Source organism: Blennius ocellaris, assembly GCF_963422515.1.
Source record: "Blennius ocellaris genome assembly, chromosome: 18".
Classification (NCBI taxonomy): Eukaryota; Metazoa; Chordata; class Actinopteri; order Blenniiformes; family Blenniidae; genus Blennius; species Blennius ocellaris.
In genome coordinates, this window is record NC_137667.1 from 896864 (window position 1) to 908975 (window position 12112).

Here is a 12112-nt window from a genome sequence, read left to right on the forward strand (position 1 = left end):
AAAATAATATAATAATAATACTTATCATCATAATAATAATAATAATACTTATAATTATGATAATTATAATAATAGTATAATAATAACAATTATTAATAATAATAATAATATAATAATACTTATAATAATAATAATGACAACAACAACAATAATAATAACAATAATAATAATATTATTTATCATAATAATAATAATAATAATAATAATAACAATAATAATAATAATAATAATAAACAATCCCAGATTTCTGACGTCCACTCTGAAAATAAAAGTTTCCGGATCCCCTCCAAAATTAAAGCAGATCGTCTCAGTGGTTTTTAATCTGTGGTGACGATTTTAACTAAATCCGTACAGTCGTTCAGACGTAATCCTTCTAACAGATAAATATACGCCAATAATTTGATCACATCCTTGGTGGACGTAATAATACATTTTATTTATATTACACTTTACATGTATAATTGAAGCGCTACAGCAAAAAATATAATACACTTTAAAAAAAACCAAAACAGCAGTAAAAGTCACTTTGAGCTTTGAAACAGGGACGTTTCTTGTTCCCTTCTTATAAGAATCAGCAGTCTGTGGAGCCCCCTGGTGGCCAGGAGCTGAACTGCAGCAGCGGAGACAGGAAGTCCAGTTTTATTTGTTTATTAAATGTATAAGTTGAATATTTCCACAGGGAATGTGTAAACTACAGAGGTGGAGCGGTGGGGGACGAGCTCCTGCAGTCCAGGGTCTGAAACGTCGCCTGCTGGCAAGAATCACGTATGCAGTGAACTATGTCCGGTAACGGATTTCAAAATAAAAGCCCCAGTCACACCGCCTTGAGAACTCTTCTAAAGAAGGACTTATTCAAGATGAAAACTACAACCACGGGTCAAATAACGTGTCTGGGTGGAAATAAACTATTCCTTTCAATATATTAAGTCAAATTTATATTTTTACAAGATGATGTTTTTCAAAATAAAATACAATTTGACGATGACTATTTGATCTGGTCGACCGTATCAGGAAAACTCCCGTTTCAGACGTCAGCGCCTCATTGGCCCGATTCTGTACCGGAGGCCCTTGAGGTGGACTCTGGAGAAGAACGGAGGGCTGTGATTGGTGGAGGCGTCACGGGGGCGGAGTCCCGCCAGGACCCGTCTCATGGAGCGAACGTCAGCTGCTGATAGGCCGCTCTTCAGAGACAAGATGGCCGACAGGTGGACGTCACTGAGGGGAGAGAGGACAGAGGACACTGCCACCCTCAGGTGGGGCAGTTACCAGGGGTCGGGTGGGGCAGTTAGCTGAGGTTGGGGTAGTTACCAGAGGTCGGGGCAGTTACCTGAGGTCAGGTGGGGCAGTTACCTGAGGTCGGGGCAGTTGTAGGTTGGGTGGGGTAGTTACCAGAGGTCGGGGCAGTTACCTGAGGTCAGGTGGGGCAGTTACCTGAGGTCAGGTGGGGCAGTTACCTGAGGTCAGGTTGGGCAGATACCAGAGGTCGGGGTAGTTGTGGGTCGGGTGGGGCAGTTACCAGAGGTCGGGGCAGTTACCTGAGGTCGGGGCAGTTGTGGGTTGGGTGGGGCAGTTACCTGAGGTTGGGGCAGTTGTGGGTCAGGTGGGGCAGTTGCTCGAGCTCATCTGGGGCAGTTACCTGAGGTCGGGTGGGGCAGTTACCTGATGTCGGGGCAGTTGTGAGGCAGGTGGGGCAGTTACCTGAGGTCGGGGCAGTTGTGAGGCAGGTGGGGCAGTTACCTGAGGTCGGGGCAGTTACCTGAGGTCGGGGCAGTTGTGGGTTGGGTGGGGCAGTTACCTGAGGTTGGGGCAGTTGTGGGTCAGGTGGGGCAGTTGCTTGAGCTCATCTGGGGCAGTTACCTGAGGTCGGGTGGGGCAGTTACCTGAGGTCGGGGCAGTTGTGCATCAGGGTCAGAACCTCCACCTTGATACTTTCTGGATCCTGAAGACGGAGAATTTCAGCGACGCTGCAGAGAATCGAAGTCAACCAGGAACCTCCACCTTCCTGCAACACACCTCCGTCAGTACCTCCGTCAGTACTGCAGTACATTAACACACCTCCGTCAGTACCTCCATCAGTACTGCAGTACATTAACACACCTCCGTCAGTACCTCCGTCAGTACTGCAGTACAGTAACACACCTCTATCAGTACCTCCATCAGTACTGCAGTACAGTAACACACCTCTATCAGTACCTCCGTCAGTACTGCAGTACATTAACACACCTCCGTCAGTACCTCCATCAGTACTGCAGTACATTAACACACCTCCGTCAGTACTGCAGTACAGTAACACACCTCTATCAGTACCTCCGTCAGTACCTCCATCAGTACTGCAGTACATTAACACACCTCCGTCAGTACCTCCATCAGTACTACAGTACATTCACACACCTCCGTCAGTACCTCCGTCAGTACTGCAGTACATTAACACACCTCCGTCAGTACCTCCATCAGTACTACAGTACATTCACACACCTCCGTCAGATCCTCCGTCAGTACTGCAGTACATAAACACACCTCCGTCAGTACCTCCATCAGTACTACAGTACATTCACACACCTCCGTCAGATCCTCCGTCAGTACTGCAGTACAGTAACACACCTCCGTCAGTACCTCCATCAGTACTACAGTACATTCACACACCTCCGTCAGATCCTCCGTCAGTACTGCAGTACAGTAACACACCTCTATCAGTACCTCCGTCAGTACCTCCGTCAGTACTCGTACCTCCCCGGTGAAGAAGCCGTCAATCATGTGGGCGTCGTCAATCATCCTGGAAGCTCCGCCCACCTGCTGCTCCGCCTCCTTCACCTTCATCTTCAGAGTCTTCCTCACGTAGTGGACAGCTACGTCCCGATGGAGGCGGTCCAGCACCACCTGCGAGCAGGAAGCTGTCAGACTGACGGAGTCAGGTGGAGGTCAGACGGGTGGAGCCGTCTCTGTCTCACCCCCCGGCAGGACGTCTCCAGGTCCCGCAGGTCGGGAAGGTTTTCGTTGACGAAGTCCAGCAGGCGGTGGACGACGGGATTCGAACCGTCGACCCAGGGCGGCGTCCACAGCGGCCGCAGGCGCTCCTGAAAGCAGAGTGACCCGACTGACGTAGTTCACCCAGAGGCCTGACGGAGGCGCCGCCGTACCTTGAGGTGGAGCTGGACGGGACGGGTGAGACTCCAGGACCCGCCGTCCCTCAGGGAGGACAGTCTGTCCAGGCAGGGGACCTTCTGGTCCTCCTGGAGACTCGCCGACCCCGAGACGTAGTCCCTGAGGAGACGGCCAATCAGCAGCCGGCTGACACACACACACACACACACACACACACACACACACACACACACACACACACACACACACACACACTCACCTGAGCTGCTTCTCACACACCAGTTGAGCTTTGATCACAGGATAAATGTTACTGAGAGACGATTTGACCAAATCCTGGAAACACAGCGAGTACCTGAAATACAACAAGTACCTGAAATACAACAAGTACCTGAAATACAACAAGTACCTGAAATACAACGAGTACCTGAAATACAACAAGTACCTGAAATACACCGAGTACCTGAAATACAACAAGTACCTGAAATACAACAAGTACCTGAAATACAGCGAGTACCTGAAATACAACAAGTACCTGAAATACAACAAGTACCTGAAATACAACAAGTATCTGAAATACAACAAGTACCTGAAATACACCGAGTACCTGAAATACAACAAGTACCTGAAATACAACAAGTACCTGAAATACAACAAGTACCTGAAATACAACAAGTAGCTGAAATACAACAAGTACCTGAAATACAACAAGTACCTGAAATACAGCGAGTACCTGAAATACAACGAGTACCTGAAATACACCGAGTACCTGAAATACAACAAGTACCTGAAATACAACAAGTAGCTGAAATACAACAAGTACCTGAAATACACCGAGTACCTGAAATACAACGAGTACCTGAAATACAACAAGTACCTGAAATACAACAAGTACCTGAAATACACCGAGTACCTGAAATACAACAAGTACCTGAAATACAACGAGTACCTGAAATACACCGAGTACCTGAAATACAACAAGTACCTGAAATACAACGAGTACCTGAAATACAGCGAGTACCTGAAATACAGCAAGTACCTGAAATACAACAAGTACCTGAAATACAACAAGTACCTGAAATACAACGAGTACCTGAAATACAACAAGTACCTGAAATACACCGAGTACCTGAAATACAACAAGTACCTGAAATACAACAAGTACTTGAAACACACACACACACACAAAATAGCAGTTGGTGGGCGGGGCCTATCTGGAGTGATAGACGGTCCCTACCTGGAGTGGTGGGCGGAGCCTACTTGGAGTGATGGGTGGGGCCTATTTGGAGTGGTGGGCGGGGCCTACTTGAGTGATGGGTGGGGCCTATTTGGAGTGGTGGGCGGGGCCTACTTGGAGTGATGGGTGGGGCCTAGTTGAGTGATGGGCGGGTCCAATCTGGAGTAGTGGGCGGTGCCAACCTGGAGTGGTGGGCGTGACCTAGTTGAGTGGTGGGCGGGGCTTACTTGGAGTGATAGATGATCCCTACCTGGGGTAGTGGGCGGGGCTTACTTGGAGTGATGGGCGGGACTGACCTGGGGTGGTGGGCGGGGCCTACCTGGAGTGGTGGGCGGGGCCTACCTGGAGTGATGGGCGGGACCGACCTGGGGTGGTGGGCGGGGCCTACCTGGACAGGAAGTCCTCCAGGTGGACTGTGAGCCTCCTGGTTTCTCTCTGGTTCCTGACCAAACAGCTGAACTCTGACAGGGAGCCGTCCAGAACCTGGAGACAGAACCAGGACCCAGGTCCGACCAGAACCAGGACCAGGACCAGGACTGACCTGAGCGGACCCCCGGACTGACCTGGATGATGTCGACGGCCAGCGGACTGAAGCGGTACCCGTCCAGGACCTCGGGCTCGGCGCCGGACCTCCAGCCCCGCGTCTCCCTGCTCAGCAGCTTGTCGAGCCACAGCTTCACTTTGTCCTGCAACGGTTTGCAGCGTAACACCTCTGGTGGGGGGGAAACACTGGAGCGGTGCAGCGGACGGGACGGTGCCCTCACCTCACTGCTGCTCACGTACTGCTCCTCCAGCACCTGCAGCTGCTCGTCCCCCAGCAGGGGGCCGAGACGGGACGTCCCCGGAGAGGACAGAGACATCTGGAGCTCGTCCTGCTGCAGGACCTCGCTGACACACACACACACACACACACACACACACACACACACACACACACACAATACACGTGTATACACAACAAAAAACACAGAACGCACTAAAGACGTGTGTGTGTGTGTGTGTGTGTGTGTGTGTGTGTGTGTGTGTGTGTGTGTGTGTGTGTGTGTGTGTGTGTGTGTGTCTCACGTTGTGTACAGCTCCTGGATCCACATCAGCAGGTATTTACAGTCGTCCGTCTCCAGGTTTTGCTGACTCATCGTCTGCAGCCGGCGGCTGAAGGCTCGGTGGTACAACCTGAGGGACACGTCCAGGACCCTCATGTCCTCTAGGACCCTCATGTCCTCTAGGACCTTCATGTCCTTCTGGACCTTCGTGATCTTCATGTCCTTCTGGACCTTCGTGTCCTTCTGGACCTTCGTGTCCTCTAGGACCTTCGTGATCTTCATGTCCTTCTGGACCTTTGTGCCCTCTAGAACCTTCGTGTCTTTCTGGACCTTCGTGTCCTCCTGGACCTTCGTGTCCTTCATGATCTTTGTGTCCTCCAGGACCTTCGTGTCCTTCGTGATCTTCGTGTCCTCTAGGACCTTCGTGTCCTCCTGGACCTTCGTGTCCTTCATGATCTTTGTGTCCTCCAGGACCTTCGTGTCCTTCGTGATCTTTGTGTCCTTCTGGACCTTCTTGTCCTCCTGGACCTTCGTGTCCTTCGTGATTTTCGTGTCCTCTAGGACCTTCGTGTCCTTCGTGATCTTCATGTCCTCTAGGACCTTCTTGTCCTTCTGGACCTTCGTGTCCTCCTGGACCTTCATGTCCTCCGGGTAACAGACGGCCGCCGTCCTCGCCACCGCCAGCAGGTCGTCCTTCACCCGGCGTCCCAACCGGCACACCTGAAGACAAACTGTCCAATCAGAGGCCCCCGTGTCCCTGTCCCTCGTCATGGTTCTGACTCAGCCATAATCCAGGACCTGGTCCCCCGTACCCCTTCGGGGGCCCACCATGTGGACGGATCACGGGGGACCTGCAGGGACCCCGGTGGTCTGGAGGAGGACTCACCTGTCTCTTGACGGCCGAGGACAGACCTGGTCCAGGGGTCTGGTCCTCGCAGGCCTCCATCAGTCGAGACTCCACCAGGTCCTCCAGGACCACGTTGTGAGTCTTGAGGAACTTCAGAGGACGCCACGTCGGGACCCGCCTCGGTGGACTCTCTGGACCCTCTGGACCCTCTGGACCCCATGGACCCAGAGCAAGCTGGGCCCAGCGCCGGTCCTGGTCCTCCTGCTGCCGGATGGCGGCCACGGCGGACCTCAGGACCTCCTGCTGGTCTGCAGAGAAGAAAGTGGTCTGGACGGTGGTCCGGATCAGGTCTCTCAGGGCCTCAAGGTCTCTGTGGAGCTGGTCCTCTTCAGGGGAGGTCTCTGGACCAAAGACCTGCTCCTCCTCAGAGGAGGTCCGACCAAAGACCTGGTCCTCCCGGAGGAGGAGCCTCCTGCTGAGCTGCTCCAGGTCCTGGTCCTGGTCCTGGTCCTGGTCCTCTGAAGGATCTACAAAACACCAAAATCCTTCAGAGTTCCACCTGGAACAGAACCGGAGGTCCTACTGGGTCTAAGGTTCTACTGGTTCTGAGGTCCTACTGGGTCTAAGGTTCTACTGGTTCTGAGGTCCTACTGGGTCTAAGGTTCTACTGGTTCTGAGGTTCTACTGAAGGACCTCCAGCGTGGTTCTGACCTCCAGCCCAGTTCTGCTCCTGGTCCAGTTCCTCCTTGTGGTCCTGGATCTTCCAGAACCTCAGTCTAGACCTCCTCCACATTCGGTTCTGGTTCTTCTTGCTGCTCCTCACCTGGTCCATGTTCCTCAGGAGAGTCCTGCAAAGAACCGGCCCACATGTCTGGACTCTGGAGGAGGTTCTGGACCAACAGAAGACCTCCTCCTCCTGACCCCCCTCCACCTCCTCCTCCTGACCCCCCACCACCTCCTCCTCCAGACCCCCCATCTCCTCCAGACCCCCCACCACCACCTGACCCCCCCTCCACCTCCTCCAGACCCCCCACCACCTCCTCCTCCAGACCCCCCCCCCACCTCCTCCTCCTGACCCCCTCCACCTCCTCCAGACCCCCCACCACCTCCTCCTGACCCCCCACCACCTCCTCCTCCAGACCCCCCACCACCTCCTCCTCCTGACCCCCTCCACCTCCTCCTGACCCCCCACCTCCTCCTCCTGACCCCCTCCACCTCCTCCAGACCCCCCACCACCTCCTCCTCCAGACCCCCCATCTCCTCCTGACCCCCTCCGCCTCCTCCTCCTGACCCCCACCACCTCCTCCAGACCCCCCACCACCTCCTCCTGACCCCCCACCACCTCCTCCTCCAGACCCCCCACCACCTCCTCCTCCTGACCCCCTCCACCTCCTCCAGACCCCCCACCACCACCTCCTCCAGACCCCCCACCACCTCCTCCTCCTGACCCCCTCCACCTCCTCCTGACCCCCCACCACCTCCTCCAGACCCCCCACCACCACCTCCTCCAGACCCCCCACCACCTCCTCCTCCAGACCCCCCATCTCCTCCAGACCCCCCACCACCACCTGACCCCCCCTCCACCTCCTCCAGACCCCCCACCACCTCCTCCTCCAGACCCCCCACCACCTCCTCCTCCAGACCCCCCATCTCCTCCAGACCCCCCACCATCTCCTCCAGACCCCCCACCACCTCCTCCTCCTGACCCCCTCCACCTCCTCCTCCAGACCCCCCACCACCACCTGACCCCCCCTCCACCTCCTCCAGACCCCCCACCACCTCCTCCTCCAGACCCCCCACCACCTCCAGACCCCCCACCATCTCCTCCAGACCCCCCACCACCTCCTCCTGACCGCCCCTCCACCTCCTCCTGACCCCCCTCCACCTCCTCCAGACCCCCCACCACCTCCTCCTCCAGACCCCCATCTCCTCCAGACCCCCCACCACCACCTGACCCCCCCTCCACCTCCTCCAGACCCCCCACCTCCTCCTCCTGACCCCCCACCACCTCCTCCTGACCCCCCACCACCTCCTCCTCCAGACCCCCCACCACCACCTGACCCCCCCTCCAGACCCCCCACCTCCTCCTCCTGACCCCCCTCCACCTCCTCCTCCAGACCCCCCACCTCCTCCTCCTGACCCCCCTCCACCTCCTCCTCCAGACCCCCCACCACGTCCTCCTCCAGACCACCCATCTCCTCCAGACCCCCCACCACCACCTGACCCCCCCCTCCACCTCCTCCAGACCCCCCACCACCTCCTCCTCCTGACCCCCTCCACCTCCTCCTGACCCCCCACCACCTCCTCCAGACCCCCCACCACCTCCTCCTCCTGACCCCCTCCACCTCCTCCTGACCCCCCACCACCTCCTCCTCCTGACCCCCTCCACCTCCTCCTTACCCCCCACCACCACCTCCTCCTGACCCCCACCATCTCCTCCAGACCCCCCACCACCACCTCCTCCTGACCCCCTCCACCTCCTCCTGACCCCCCACCACCTCCTCCTCCTGACCCCCTCCACCTCCTCCTTACCCCCCACCACCACCTCCTCCTGACCCCCACCATCTCCTCCAGACCCCCCACCACCACCTCCTCCTGACCCCCTCCACCTCCTCCTGACCCCCCTCCACCTCCTCCTCCAGACCCCCCACCACCTCCTCCTCCTGACCCCCTCCACCTCCTCCTGACCCCCCACCACCTCCTCCTGACCCCCCACCACCTCCTCCTCCAGACCCCCCACCACCACCTGACCCCCCCTCCACCTCCTCCAGACCCCCCACCACCTCCTCCTCCAGACCCCCCACCACCTCCTCCTCCAGACCCCCCATCTCCTCCAGACCCCCCACCATCTCCTCCAGACCCCCCACCACCTCCTCCTCCTGACCCCCTCCACCTCCTCCTCCAGACCCCCCCATCTCCTCCAGACCCCCCACCACCACCTGACCCCCCCTCCACCTCCTCCAGACCCCCCACCACCTCCTCCTCCAGACCCCCCACCACCTCCAGACCCCCCACCATCTCCTCCAGACCCCCCACCACCTCCTCCTGACCGCCCCTCCACCTCCTCCTGACCCCCCTCCACCTCCTCCAGACCCCCCACCACCTCCTCCTCCAGACCCCCATCTCCTCCAGACCCCCCACCACCACCTGACCCCCCCTCCACCTCCTCCAGACCCCCCACCTCCTCCTCCTGACCCCCCACCACCTCCTCCTGACCCCCCACCACCTCCTCCTCCAGACCCCCCACCACCACCTGACCCCCCCTCCAGACCCCCCACCTCCTCCTCCTGACCCCCCTCCACCTCCTCCTCCAGACCCCCCACCTCCTCCTCCTGACCCCCCTCCACCTCCTCCTCCTGACCCCCCACCACGTCCTCCTCCAGACCACCCATCTCCTCCAGACCCCCCACCACCACCTGACCCCCCCTCCACCTCCTCCAGACCCCCCACCACCTCCTCCTCCTGACCCCCTCCACCTCCTCCTGACCCCCCACCACCTCCTCCAGACCCCCCACCACCTCCTCCTCCTGACCCCCTCCACCTCCTCCTGACCCCCCACCACCTCCTCCTCCTGACCCCCTCCACCTCCTCCTTACCCCCCACCACCACCTCCTCCTGACCCCCACCATCTCCTCCAGACCCCCCACCACCACCTCCTCCTGACCCCCTCCACCTCCTCCTGACCCCCCACCACCTCCTCCTCCTGACCCCCTCCACCTCCTCCTTACCCCCCACCACCACCTCCTCCTGACCCCCACCATCTCCTCCAGACCCCCCACCACCACCTCCTCCTGACCCCCTCCACCTCCTCCTGACCCCCCTCCACCTCCTCCTCCAGACCCCCCACCACCTCCTCCTCCTGACCCCCTCCACCTCCTCCTGACCCCCCACCACCTCCTCCTGACCCACCACCACCTCCTCCAGACCCCCCACCACCACCTGACCCCCCCTCCACCTCCTCCAGACCCCCCACCACCTCCTCCTCCTGACCCCCTCCACCTCCTCCTGACCCCCCCACCATCTCCTCCAGACCCCCCACCACCTCCTCCTCCTGACCCCCTCCACCTCCTCCTGACCCCCCACCACCTCCTCCTCCTGACCCCCCCACTTCCTCCTGACCCCCCCTCCACCTCCTCCAGACCCTCCACCTCCTCCAGACCCCCACCTCCTCTACCTGGATGAAGTCGGTTGATTTCCAGGTTCATCCACCTTCAAACCAGCGACTGTCGACACACTGAGCGTCTGGAGACCGTCTGTAATATGACACACACACACACACACACACACACACACACACACACAGTATCCTATAACTGAGGATGTAACACAGATAGTGTGACATGGAGACTGTCTCTGTTTCTGTTTAGTCATACTGTGTGTGTGTGTGTGTGTGTGTGTGTGTGTGTGTGTGTAATAACAGGAGCGTCGTGATCAAATCTCTTTATTACACGTTGATACAAAGAAACATGTCGATCATCTCAAGGCCAATGAGTTTAACACAGGAAGTCCAGGGGACCAATCACCTGCAGCCGCGGCCGTGATGTCATCACGGCCGAGGGCCAATCAGGTGAGCTGTCCTTACATTCTGGATGGCTGGAAAAAAATAATAATCTTAAATTAAAAAAGTGCACATTTGGTGAAGCAACGTTGAACCATCGGCTAGCCTCCAGCTAGCATCGAACTCCGCTAGCCTCCAGCTAGCCTCGAACTCGGCTAGCCCCCAGCTAGCGTCGAACTCCGCTAGCCCCCAGCTACGGAAACATGCACGCTACCGAAAAGACATCACCAGGACACACAGGGACATTTGCTAGCTTAGCATGAAGACGGAGCACAGGGACGTGTTAGCCTGAGGCGGCTGTTTGCTAAACTTGGAGCGTGACGACAGGGGCTAGCTTAGCAGAGCGTGAAAATGGTACACAGTCAATTTGTTAGCTTAGTGAAGCACAAGGACTGAAAGCATCACATCCTAGCATGATAAGCTACGCTAAAGGGTTTGTGCTAACTAGGCTCCCAGCTGTGATGCTAAACTACATGCTAAGCTACATGAAAAGCCAGAAGTTTCCTTGTGCTTCTCGTCTATAAAATTGTGCTAGCGGTCATCATGGACTCCGATGTCAGCACTAAGCTAGGCTTAGTATTTAGGCTCAGTATGCTAATAGCTTTCCGACGTGTCTCATCGTTACGTTAAGATAACGCTTTGTTAGCTTGTTAAGGCCTGAACATGGTTTCCTTCACGCGGTTCCACAACTCAATGTGACGATCCCGTAAATCTCTCCTCTTCTGGCGGCGGCGGAGTTTCGGAGCGCTGAGCTTCAGCGAGCGCTAACGGCTTTTCATGCTTCTCGTCTTTAGGTAAGGCAAAGCTAAGCTAGGCTAAGCTAAGTCCCTGTGAAGACATGCTAACATGTTCTCACGCATCCAGTTTGCAGGAGTTTCTGCTGAGCTATGCTAACATTTCCCTGTGCTCCCGGTCTTCTTTGCACTAAGCTAAGCTAAGCTAAGCTAAGCTGATAGCTGAATTATGTTCATTTTGTCGTCTTTAACTTTATGATATCGTTTCTTTTTTAACCAACTAAGTAATGCGGGATGTTTTACCCACTGACATGTGTATACGGCATCTGTCCCCCCCCCCCCCCCAACGTGGTTCTGGTCCATGATGTGGTCCTGGTCCTGGTCTGATGTTCTTAGTTCTATTAAAGATCTGAATGTTTCGCCAATTTCTGTCGGCCTAAACGTGATCATGACTTCAGAAGTGGCGCAGGTTAGTATATTTGATGCTCATTCCTCATAACGACTCCACAGCCACAAAAAAACACCTGCCATCCACTGACGTCCAGACTCTACGCCCAACAGGAAGTCGGCCATTTTGAATTACGCACGAAACAG

General features: G+C 56.3%; 1 protein-coding gene across 1 annotated transcript in view; it reads right to left on the minus strand.

The window, feature by feature from the left end:
* Positions 1-11033: 11033 nt before the first annotated feature.
* Positions 11034-12112, minus strand: part of LOC308143204 (centrosomal protein of 170 kDa protein B-like) — a gene marked incomplete at both ends in the record, with an annotated part of 10999 nt that continues 9920 nt past the window's right edge. Inside the window, 1 exon segment of the mRNA XM_080513944.1 lies at positions 11034-11093. Within this exon segment, the coding sequence (XP_080370070.1) occupies positions 11034-11093 (60 nt within the window).